This window comes from Salvia hispanica, chromosome 2 (assembly GCF_029641045.1).
Source record: "Salvia hispanica isolate PSC_SH4W2 chromosome 2, Shi_PSC_v1, whole genome shotgun sequence".
Classification (NCBI taxonomy): domain Eukaryota; kingdom Viridiplantae; phylum Streptophyta; class Magnoliopsida; order Lamiales; family Lamiaceae; genus Salvia; species Salvia hispanica.
The window spans coordinates 63,122,580-63,134,646 of NC_142693.1; the positions used below are offsets into that span (position 1 = coordinate 63,122,580).

The 12,067-nt window shown below is 34.8% G+C and overlaps 1 protein-coding gene across 2 annotated transcripts; it reads right to left on the reverse strand.

The window, feature by feature from the left end:
* Positions 1 to 222: 222 nt before the first annotated feature.
* On the reverse strand, positions 223 to 8,294 carry LOC125205893 (kinesin-like protein KIN-4A). 2 transcript variants are annotated; one of them, XM_048105075.2, is made up of 26 exons: positions 7,890 to 8,292; positions 7,174 to 7,320; positions 6,943 to 7,092; positions 6,595 to 6,848; positions 5,875 to 6,062; positions 5,672 to 5,796; positions 5,518 to 5,554; positions 5,317 to 5,408; positions 5,082 to 5,192; positions 4,737 to 4,850; positions 4,340 to 4,427; positions 4,106 to 4,218; positions 3,925 to 4,023; positions 3,724 to 3,837; positions 3,502 to 3,618; positions 3,341 to 3,421; positions 3,077 to 3,148; positions 2,771 to 2,864; positions 2,651 to 2,682; positions 2,466 to 2,563; positions 2,254 to 2,352; positions 1,929 to 2,150; positions 1,566 to 1,728; positions 1,341 to 1,481; positions 957 to 1,261; positions 223 to 661 (listed from the first exon to the last, which is right to left on the reverse strand). In XM_048105075.2, the coding sequence occupies exons 1-25, from the start codon at positions 8,013 to 8,015 to the stop codon at positions 1,034 to 1,036; spliced, it is 3,105 nt and encodes a 1,034-aa protein (XP_047961032.1). In that variant the 5' UTR covers positions 8,016 to 8,292; the 3' UTR covers positions 223 to 661; positions 957 to 1,033. The 2 variants fall into 2 exon arrangements, with proteins under 2 accessions (XP_047961032.1, XP_088919792.1); XM_089063666.1 differs by having other exon boundaries at positions 1,341 to 1,728; positions 7,890 to 8,294.
* Positions 8,295 to 12,067: the final 3,773 nt, after the last annotated feature.

Here is a 12,067-nt window from a genome sequence, read left to right on the forward strand (position 1 = left end):
GACTACGGATTCTTGTAGATATTGTTTGGTTCTGTTCATCGTCCATCGTCGACAATATACATGACAATATTTTTGTCTCGCGTGCCGGATATAGCAGCGCTGAACACTGCTTCAGCAGCTACTACCTCAGACACCCCACCCTAATTTAGGGAAAAAAATGCAGAAGTTGGTACTGCACATAATACTAATAAATGGTAATAATTCATGAAATTCTACAACAAATAAGCACAAATCAATAGATATATATTGTTGATCCAGTATAACTGACTATTTTCTAGACAAAACCAAAATATTGTGCTTATACACAATATACAAAAGAGGAGATAGATGAGAAAAAAAGTGAAAAACAGAAACAACTTCAAATTAAGGGAAAACAAAAAAGGAATCACAAGCACTAAAACCCCCTACACAAAAAGATCAACTCTTGACAAGTATATACAAGAAAAAATGAATACTTCCAAGAGACCTTAATATAAACCCATCCTCGACGAAATAGCAGTCTCCTCTGAGTATCACAGAGGCCAACGGTCCCCCAAGACGCGACTGATGAGATTCATAGCTACAAAACTCCACTCCTAAACAACCATTCCACTCCATATATATCTCTACCAATATTCACTAACTACAGACAACGTTCTCCAACTGCCACTTATACCTCGACCTGCGTTTATGCAGTGAAAATTAAGTCAGAAAACAGCACAAGGACAAGGACAATGTAATCTTTGATGACTATTCTACTTTCCTGATTTACAAAAGTAAATTAAAGATGGAGTAGGTGTTTACTTGTAGCCCTCTTTTGTGTATACATCTCTATATATAAGAGAGGCGATGGATAACAAACTTTCAGATATAAGTGTGTTTGATTAATGTTCTAATTCTACAGTTTTGATCAGTGTATGGTATATCATGATCTCAGTCTATCAAAACGGAAGAAATAATCATTTTAACGGACTCACCCGCACTTATTCAGTGTATTTCCCTGGGTCGTCTCTTGGGAGCTGGAGTGAGTATCTACAATGTAGAGATGTATAAGCTAGTGACCATTTCTGTACATAACATCAGAAATAGGTTGTGGACGGGGCCTGGCTCTCATGATTGTTTCATCGCTGTGTCTGATCAATTCAGAGAGCTTCCATGGTTTTTGCCACTTCCACTTGAATTGTAGTAGCCACTGATGATGGCTCCTCTTCCATCTCCAGAGTTTCCCACCATGTCCAACGAGGGCTAATTTTTTCATCGATAACTGGCCGATAGGCACCATCTGGACGTAACGAAACTCGGCATAAGCCAACGGGAAAGCCCTATGCAGCAACAGTAAGTCTAGGGAATATAAAACGAACCTTCCGTGCCTGGTCCGCCGCGAATGCTGCTGACTCTTTACACGAGCCATTAGCGACCCCGGCTGTATATTTTAGTTGCTTCTGTGCTGGTACTGGAATTGGAGACAGTGGACCGTTCATGTAATCGTGTTTGAGAGAGTCCTGTAGTAGTAGAGACGTCAGGACACTTGAATATACAAAGAAAGAAGAATTTTTTTTTTCAAAAAATCTAAATAAAAATCTTACAGATGGTGGTGTCGACAATGCAGTAGCAACAGCTTGCTCTCTCGATTTTAGCTCTTTCTCCATTTCCTTTCTTCTGCCTTCACTTTGTCGCAGTAATCCCACGAGTTCCTTCATTTGCTCTTTCATCTCTTTGATTTCGATTTCTTTTTCCCACAGTTCACACCTGTTGATAGCATGAAGTCCATGAAATACTAATACTAATGCAGATGATGTTTTGCACAAAAGACACAACCACCGAATTCTGTTTAATAATCACTTTTCAACTCTGTGTCCAAGTATGTTTTATATCACTAGCATACCTTATCTACTCGTAACTTGTATACAATGTGTGAAAGAGAAATTGAGTGCTTCCATTTTGCCTACCTTGCATCACCAAGATGATTGAACATAAGCTGAAGCAGGCCTTTCGCCTCTCCCATAGAACGTAGCTGGTTCCAGCGTCCACGACTAATGACACCACGCTCTCGTTCTTCTGCTTCTGAAAGCTGTGAAGCCATTGCAACAAGTGAATTTGATGTGATACTCAGCATGCTCTCAAGAGAAGCAATTCTTGACATTCTTGCATTTGGTGACATTGAAGATGCCCTAAAAATCAAACGAACAACAGATCAAGTAATATGGGTTTGATAGATGATCAGTATATCATGAATCAAGACATAGATGCAAAATGATAGAGAAATAAGCTTACCTAGAAAGGCCATTTTTCCCTCGAGGAGGGCTTACTCCCTTCGAAGCAAATTCATCAACTTGTCTCAAAACAGCCAACTCTTCTGCCAATGCAGCTCGTCTGGACATGACCCACAAGAACATATATAGAGTTAGCATTTTTACAGGGGACCACATAGATATGCACTCATTATGAGAGCTCGACTAATAAATTAAATTTTAAATGCTACATACACTTCACTTTGCTTCTCGTACTCATAACGAACTTCATGAACATTGACCATAACTTCAAGCTCATGCGCAAGCCATCGCTGCAAGGACTTTTCATTGCTCTGTAAAATTAAAAGGAACTTTATTTGGTTTGATCAAAATGTGGGAAAAGATTGACATCTGATCTACGAGGTTGAGCAAGGCATTACCTGCCCATTAATTCCATTCCCGTTGGTTGTCACTGGAAAGATGTAAAATTGGTATCAAATAAAATATGCGGAAATGAAAATGACAGTAGGATACTATGTAAACAAACAAATAACGCATACCAGAGTTTTCACGAGCTGAAGATTTGCGTGCTTCTAGCAATTCTTTCAACCTTTTGGTAGCCATTGCAGCTTCCTCAGTCTTCCTCTGAAGAACCTGAAATTAAATTTAACATTTTGTGACACAATTTAGATTCTCAAACATAAGGTGATCAGAATATTAATTAATGATCTTTACGAGATCATCTATGTTTAATGCAAAAATCATGCTAAGCAGATAGTGCAACCAACATACATCAGTAATAATTTCCTTGCGATTTTCTCATTTTCTTTCAAAAACTCGAAACTTTGCATAGGTAAGAATCTCACCATTTTCTGGCGCTGGTTCAGTGCTTGTAGTTTATGTCTTTCATACTCGTTTCTTCTTCCCTCCTTTCTCAACTGCATACAAACAGTCGAGATAAAAACTCAGGAAAAGAGACATAACCTGATAACATCTTCCAAAAAACTTATCGATGAATTTGTGTGTATGAAAAAGACATATATAAGCCCCATATTTAAAAAGTAACACTTCTTCTTGTTTGGTTCTGTTTTGCAAGATTTTCATATGGGATTCATTATCAAAAAAAATACCTGTAGCAGTTCCTTCTCCCGAGATGCCTTCCATTGTCGAAACTGTTCACTTTCTTGCTTTATCTTGTTTTGCAGTTGAACCTACAAGAACAAAGAAACATCAGAATCTTACATGCAGAGGTGAAGTTGTAAATACGTCGACAAAGAGAGTAAAATCTGACCTTCTGTGCCTTCATGCATTGTATTTCATCTTGCAACTTTTTCGCTGCTTCGTCACTCTTCTGTTTCTGTTTTAACAGCTGCACTTGATTCTCTTGTTTCTTCTTAAGATCTTGTATCTGTTGTTGGAGAAATGAAAAATATAATTTTAAGCATAAAATCGTGGTAGATTAATAGAAAGAAAAATTGATTTGGAATATGTTTTTAAACGAAAATAGAAAAACCTGAGATTCAAGAAATTTCAGTTTCTGCGAATGGACATCTTGCATTTTTTGAGTATGCCCTTCAGTATTAGCAGAAAGGTTTTCAACTTCTGCCAACAGCCGATCCCTCTCGAGCTGTAGAAATAAATAGATGAAGATAAGAACTTTACTATTAAATATATCTATGTATATATATCCAATTGTTATGTCAGAGTATAACACCTGCACAGTCCTTTTTTCCTCTTCAAGTTCCATTAATTTCTTTCCAAAGTGTTGCTTAAGAGCGGTGGTGTCGTATCCACCAAATAGTTTCATCTCCGACTGCAAGATGTGCTCGTGTAAGCTAAACAAGTAACATGGATTCAGAACAGTAAGGATTTGCATTTGAGAACTCAAACGGTACCTCTTTCTTCTCCAACTGTCGATTCAACTCACTCAACTCTTTATCCATACTATTCTGCAAATATGTGTGTTCCAACTCCTTTGCCGTATCTTCATCTATGTCTCCAGAATCACCTACAACACATCGATAACTTAATCTCCCAGATATGAAGTGTGAAGTTTGAGTGAATCAAGAAAGGTTTTATAATGCATACTACTAAAAATTGGTACATCAAGTATGAGCATAGAAACATACTGCTTTCACTCATCTGGTAGTCGCTTGACTCGATACTTTGCAATCCCCTCTTAAGGCCTTCACTTTTCATGGAACCATTGGTTCCAACCTACAAATTGGTAGTTCCTTTGATGTTAGAATGGAATACAACACATATGTTTACTCTTTGGGGGTGTTCGCTTTTCATGATTAATAGGAATGATGGTTGAGTATTTTTATCCTCATCCTCAATATAAGGAACTCTCCGATCCTACCCTTTCGATGGGATATGAATCAAACAAAATTAGCTCAAATGATAGGAGTTATCGAGGGCCTTGGGATATCCCAAAGTTCCAAGCCATCTATCTAGGCTGATCCTCAAAAGTAAACTCCCCCTTTGAGACTTATGCTGCCTATACATACATATAAAGATACTTACTTTCACGTTGTCTGTGTATTGGTCTATCGAACCGCCTCTTGTTCGAAACTCATTTAGTTCTCGGCAGAGCTCCTCGTTAGTAGCCTCCAACCAAGCAATTCTGTCCTTGAGAACCTGCATAATAATTTCTTTTTAACAATTCACAAGTACATTTGGTAGATTTCTAAGGGTCATTTAAAAGAGGACTCTTTTAGAAATTAATGCAACAAATATTTTGGAATAGGATCTATAAAAGTGAATTGTGAAGAAAAGTGCAAAGCAATCTTGAGAAAAATCTACAAGTAATGCATTCAGGAAACTTACATCCTACCCGAAAGGGTTCGACAACACGAAACAAGAGTTTACCTGTATTTCATCAAATGAAACACCTCCACCACGGGCGCATAGTTCAGCTTGCAGGAATTCCAACTGCTGACGCATTTTTAGCATTTCATTTGATATGGGGTCTCTATTAACCTGGTCATTCAGTAAGGAAATTGATCTCACCGAAAGGATTTTTAGACAAAAGTAGCTGTCTTAAAAAAGGGAAATGCTATGCTGAACAAGAAGAGAAAATCAAGCAAGCACACTGATAACTTACAACAGGCTTGTTCTGGATGTTCCTAGCGCGATTGGCATATTTAAGAGTGTTCAGAGTCTCTTCGGCATTTATGTCAGCAGGACTAATACATGCTGGAGAAAGGGAGTTCAAATAGGAGTATAAGAGAAGGGAACTTTGTAATCTTTGAGTTTTCATTGAAATCTTCTAAAACATACGGTTGAAGCCAATTAAAGATAATACCTATCATTACTGTTCTGCTGTTGCCACCAAGAGAATCCTGTCAACACCCGAAGACTTTAAACTTCAAAAACATAACAATTGCTTGGTAACATATAAAACTTGACTACATTATTATGAAGCTGAAGTCCTTGTCATCAATGAGTCGATGTCGAACCTGTAATAGTCGAGTGAGTTTACTGTCACGATATGGTACGTGAACGCCTTCTTTCCGCTTCTTATCATCACCGAGTGCGCTTATAACATTCCCAAGAGCAAGAAGCCCCTTATTAATGTGAACACCTGTGCAAAAAGGCTGCTATAAAACATTGGAACGAGAAGCTGATTGGAGAATCAACAGCAAGCTTACTTTTTCCTTACCTTCTTTAAAACGTAGACCATCAGATCCTGTTCTCTTCGCGCGCTCTGATCCGGCAAGATCCACCAAATGCAGCTTCGCACAAAGATACTCTTCAGTCATACAGTCATTATAGTTGCCGTCATTAGGATTGCCCGGGTGAAGTTTACGCATCTGCTCCACCGTGATGGTAAAGATGGCATGAGAACGGCTGAAAGAAAAAGAGGAATATCACATTTATCGATGACTGAAACACATTAAGGAGGATTCTTTCTGCATCAGATTGTATCATAAAAACTAGATTTCTCCAGTGAGATCGGTATATTTGAACTTGTACAATCTAATTTGCAATTGATGAATACACACATAAACAACATCAGTTTCCGTTGAAATGTTCACCATACACCAAAATCGGTGATTCTCAACCTGATACTGTGAAATAATAAGAATAATTAGCTTAAAATTCAAAATTCCTCCAGTGTAACTCTGTAAGTGCCCTTTCCAACAAATTGTTGCTGCATCAAGTCATCTAAGCCTATTATAGTCAAAGATCAAAGTTTCTTTATTTAATTCTTTCCTGGTCGAGTTAAGAGTTATTGTCATCTACTTGCAAGTTTTGCACATACTCGAATGATGAGATCCTAGGAAAGTTCGTCTCAAGGCAGGTTTGTATTTCATATTGACAAGTGTTAAGCATTCTTTGGAAAGACAACAAGGGAGCTTAATTGCACTGTATTACCAACCTCGACTGATTGTTCATGTTCGTACTTCCAGTCGCTCTGCTTAGCGATCCTTGCTCCAGGCAATCAGCCATTTCATTAAGTGTCTTCACACCACGCTCTGTAGATCCTGCAAGTGTAATTACACCATTCGACGTCTCACGAATTTGTATTGGAGGTTTCCCGGGGCTGGTCATTTTCGCAGCGTTGCCATTAACTATCTCTTGTCTGTGAGTGGAACTGGGATCGAGCAGGTCTCTCACTTCCTCTTTATGAATCTTCAATCATCCAAATAGAAAAAAAAAACATCATATAACCACTGCAAGTAATCTAACACGTGACAACCTACAAAACTAAGGTGTCAGAACGAACCTCAATGAAGGAAACATTCAACTGAAATTCAATTTCATGCTTCAACATTTCAATCTTGCTGAACAAAGCACTCATGGCTTTGGGAATTAGCCCGGTATGGACTCCATCTTTGAGACTCGTACCCATGGTGTATGTTTTCCCTGACCCCGTCTGCAACATATCGAAAACACGTTTATTTCAGATAATAACTAACACATCGATTTTGCTACCATTGTTCAAACAAAACAGCACCTGTCCATAGGCAAGAACAGTAGCATTGTATCCTTGAAACAAGCCATCAACCAGAGGCGCAACGCATTCTTCATACATGGCAGTCGAGGGGGAGCCACTGCTGCCATAAACATGATCGAATGTGAACGAATGGGTCCCAATTTGCACCTGCATCACAGCCATAACCAACACCAATAAGATAACACACAAAAAGTAATACACAATACATAAAAACAGCCTATTCAACACACAATTTATCTCTGTGACCAAGCATTAGAATAAACAGAAAAATCATGCCCATAAAAACCAAATGCAAAAAATGACAATTTAGGAAAGAAATTTTCATATAAATCAATTCAGAACTGGGAAAGAAAATCACACAGTAAAGATTACCAAATTGAAGAATCCAGATTGTAGAAAGCATAAAATTTTTCCAGAAATTGATACCATCAAGTCCAAATTTCTGCCTTTTTTTTATCTTCTTGAAACCATAAAATCTAAAACTAAAAAATCCAGTACTGCTAAAACTCCAGATCAAGAACTCAAACTTCAACATGCATGGACTCCAAAAAATCCCCAAAATCACAATGTTACATCTCAAACTGACCCAAAGATCAGATCTTTCTCTCAACCCAACAATCCAATCAGAGTAAAAACAATGAATCCAAAAAGGAATCTCAAGAAACCCAAAACACATTCTTCCCCTTGCAGCAAAAACCCACATCACATTGTAGTACCTGAGGCTTCCCAGGCTGTACAGTGACACAATCTTTGCATCCCTGAATCCTCTCATCTCCTATGAGAGGCCTTATATGCACCGCCACTTTCACACAGCAATCTTCACCAGATGAATTCGATTCCATTTTTTTTACTAAGGAAGCAATCAAGATTGGATTTTTAGCTCAAACACACCCTCCCAAATGGAAATAAAAGCCAAATGTGTGATTTTTTTGACCAACAGTTAGCTGGAATTTTTCACAGAAGTGAAGGGTGAAAAGACAGGAAGAGAAATTCTTGGAGCAGAAAATGATGCTGCAGCTAGAGAGAGAAGAAGCTAGGGAGACTGCCAACTAGATTGTTAATGGAGAGAGAGAGAGAGAGAGAAGTAAAGAGTAAAGGTTGAGGAATGGAATGGAAGGAGAAGCAGTGTGAGTGTAACTGTAATGACAACCACTTTCACTTTATTATTAAATAAATTTTTTAATTTAATTTATTTTATTTATTTGCTTTTTCTGTATTTATGTTTCTTTCCACTATATTATTTCACAACGGTCTATTAAACTCTATAATTAGTAGTAGTATATTTATTTATATATTTTTACTATGTTTTTATAGTGAATAGGCTATAGTATAGTTGAGTTTAATATAATATGTAGAATTTATTGGTATGATTTATTGTGATTTAATGATCCTCTCATTATCACGAAGAAAAAATCCATTTTTATTTTTTATTATTTCGCGATCAATCACCACTATTTCATTTATAAGCTCATGTCGACCATAGAAAAAATCTTACTCCTTTTTAATGAATATTCTTTTAAAGTGAATTTTATTATTAGTGTAGATTCGTATAGTTTAATTTCTTAAAATTTTATGTGATAGTCAAAATCGAAGTCATTCAGAGTTCTTAAAATTGAATACATCCAACTTTTTTTGTGTACCTTAAAAAGAAGTAGTAATATTTATTGTTTGCAGACTATAGTTGCCAAAATACCGCGTACATATAATTTTGTTGTATTTGTTTAATGTATACATTGACTTTTATAAATGGATCGGTGGACCCCTTTGTTTGTTAAATTAGGCTTGAATACAAATACGTGTACTTTTTGTGTGCATTATATATAAATTTTATTATGCGTGTGAGTATAATAAGATTAATTTGATATGAGAGTTTCATTTATAATTAAATATGTTTACTTAAACCATCAAAATCTTGAATTTTTGAAACGAGCATTACGTTTGTATTGAAACCATCGACAATTAAAGTCATTGGTGTAGTTATATATACTAGTTGCAAGTTCATGTTCTTTTCATAAAATGTTGAGAGCTAAAAATTAGAGAGTATTAGAGTGGCTGTATAAAAGCAATTTTGTAAAAGATATAATGAAAAAAGCTACAAATTTATCATATAGACAAAAACAAATGCTCTATTCAAAAGTACTATAGAATATATATATAAAAAAAAGTGAATAGATACAGTAAAACAAAATTAAAGAGATCCAGATAACAATTATCCTAATATTATCTGTCAATCTCATCCATCAAAGGAATATAAGACTTTGACTCATTTTATTATATTGTTAAACATATATACAAAGGCGAGTGTTAGGGTCCACTACCTCTTAAAATAACACTCTATCACTATTTCTAGCCAATCATTTGTACACGTGGATGAATAATAAGCTGTCACGTGGCAAAAAAAAAAAATTCTGAAAAAGACGGCTAGCAATATGTTGTACACTATACAGCAATTTTTCTTGGCCAGCAATATCCAACACACTATACAACAATCTATAGATTGCTGTGCAGCGTTCATAATATTGCTGTATAAGTGGTGTCACAGTGTCACTTTAAGAGGGATTGTCATTTTAACACAAACCTATATACAAATATAAAAAAGTATAAATTTAACATATAAACAAAAACAAATATTTTATTCAAAAACACTACTATAAAAAAACATCAAATAAATATAATAAAATAAAAATAAAAATATAATATTAAAGACATTATCCGATCTCATCTACAAAAAGAATATAAAATTGATTTATTTTTTTATGTTGTTAAACTATTTCCTTGTCACGCGTGTAGCATTTTCTTGTAAAAATATTACTATTAGAATAATTATTTTGCCCATTAAAATATACTTATACACTTATTACTAGTTCCTTTACTACTCTGAGCATGAATAATATTTGTAATCATCACTTGAATAAAACTCGAAATTGTTTTCTGAACAAATCGTAGTAGATTAAAAAGAAGAAAAGATGGGTAATATATGTTGATGTGATTATGCGTTTGGAATTTAGGAAAAAGAGTGAAGAAAAAAGACAGAAATATGAAATGAGAGAAAGGGACAGTGGTTTGGGGAAAAGGGGCAGAGACCCACACACGTTAGACATAGCCAGCCTTGGTGGTCTCCTACCTCACATGGCTTCCTTCCTCCTATGCACCCACCTAATTACCCCCAAAGAAATTACGTGGCACTTCATTTTTAATATTTAACACAAATTAAAAATTAAATTGGCTATGTAACATGTGTTTGGTATTTTATAACATGATTTTATCACAGGTTTAACGAAAACCAAGATAAAAAAAATAACGATATTAAAAACATATAGACAACAATCAGTGAATAGTAAAAACAAAAGTATATGTATAACATACATCTCGATAGTAAACAACAGAAAATTCGTGAAAGTAAACAGCAGTAAAATGTAGCCCTATATTGTGCCATCGACATTTTTGAGAATTTAACTGTGTATTTTATTAGTAATCTAGAATGATAAAAATGTAATTACATAAATGACATAGCATCCAATTTATAAAGAGACAATCCACCTTGACTTTAGAGTTGATTTACATATTTGAAATACATATGCTTAATTTCTAGTTATATTTTAGTAGTACAACTTAATTAATTACATATAAAAATTGGTTATTTGAGATATAAACTCCAAACTACTTGTTGGTTTATCAAATGTACCTTCCACCCTCATAATTCTGCTTTTTTTCATGCATGTGTAAATATGCTTGCCTTCCTTTTCACGATGAATATATCAAAAAAATGACGCAAGATACATATAACTGGCAAATATTCGACATGCTAGCTCACCTCCTATTGTAACACGCAAATAATTTTTTTGTAACATCTAATATTCCTTATCCATACAATATGCACGTGATCGTGTTGTCTATAAAGTTTCTTTGAAATTTATATTAAAAAATATTTGCAAGACAATATAAATATGTTATTTTTCATTGTATTAGTAAATAGGTGTGACTAGGGGATTATTTGTTTCTTTGATTCATTAAATAAAAGTAGTTATTGTAAAATAGTTTGTTTTTCTTATAGGCATATAATGATTATAACCATAGCATAACCCAATTTTTTAGAATTAAAAAGAGTAAGCAATAAGGACTTAGCCGAATGAAGTGCAACTTACTTTGTAAGATAATTGCCCTCTAACTAAAATATTGAAGATTGAGTTAGCATGGATGAATAGAAAATTATTATTAATCTTAATGAGGATCAGTCATATAATAATTGACATTAATACGTTTACCTATGTTGGTAGTTTGATTCGAACAAATCAGATTGAAACCTTCCTTTCCTTTATTCTTCAAGTAGTTTGTAATTCTAATCATTCATCAACAAGTAGTCTAGGTCGGTGCAGAAATTGTGGATATTAACACACATTTGCTCAGCTGTAATTGCTTGTGAAATCAATTTAATAAAAGTCTTCATTAGTTCATTTCAATCTTTCTTCAAATATAACATACCATTTCAAATCTACGACAACATTATTTGTCCATTGCGTATACATTTCAATCAAACTCTTTCAATTATACGAAAGGGTAATCGAAAAATATTATGTTATCTGACATGTTTGATTTGATTGTATTATGTTATGTGATATGTTTAGTTTAATTTTATTAGATAATGGTGCAGACTCGATCTAGTCCAGTCTTCGGGCAATCACATACTTAGCTATCAAGCACACAGTAGTAGATGCATTAAGCACGTTGTGTAGGCAACCTATTGTGGTTCGTCATGTGCTGTTTGAAATTATGTGTTTTTTTTTAATTAATTATGTAAATTTTTGTTATTTTTAATGAAATTATTGACTTTTATTTTTTATTCTAAATCTTAATTTAATATATAATTAAAAATGGTAATAAATGTGATTAGTAT

What these genes read in the sequence shown, in the direction of transcription:
- LOC125205893 (XM_089063666.1), bottom strand. Translation starts at nt 8,015, where the DNA reads ATGGAATCGAATTCATCTGGTGAAGATTGCTGTGTGAAAGTGGCGGTG. An exon ending in TACAGCCTGGGAAGCCTCAG is followed by an intron (nt 7,321 to 7,889) that starts GTACTACAATGT and finishes GCTGTGATGCAG; the next exon opens with GTGCAAATTGGGACCCATTC. An exon ending in AACTCACTCGACTATTACAG is followed by an intron (nt 5,555 to 5,671) that starts GTTCGACATCGA and finishes GGGTGTTGACAG; the next exon opens with GATTCTCTTGGTGGCAACAG.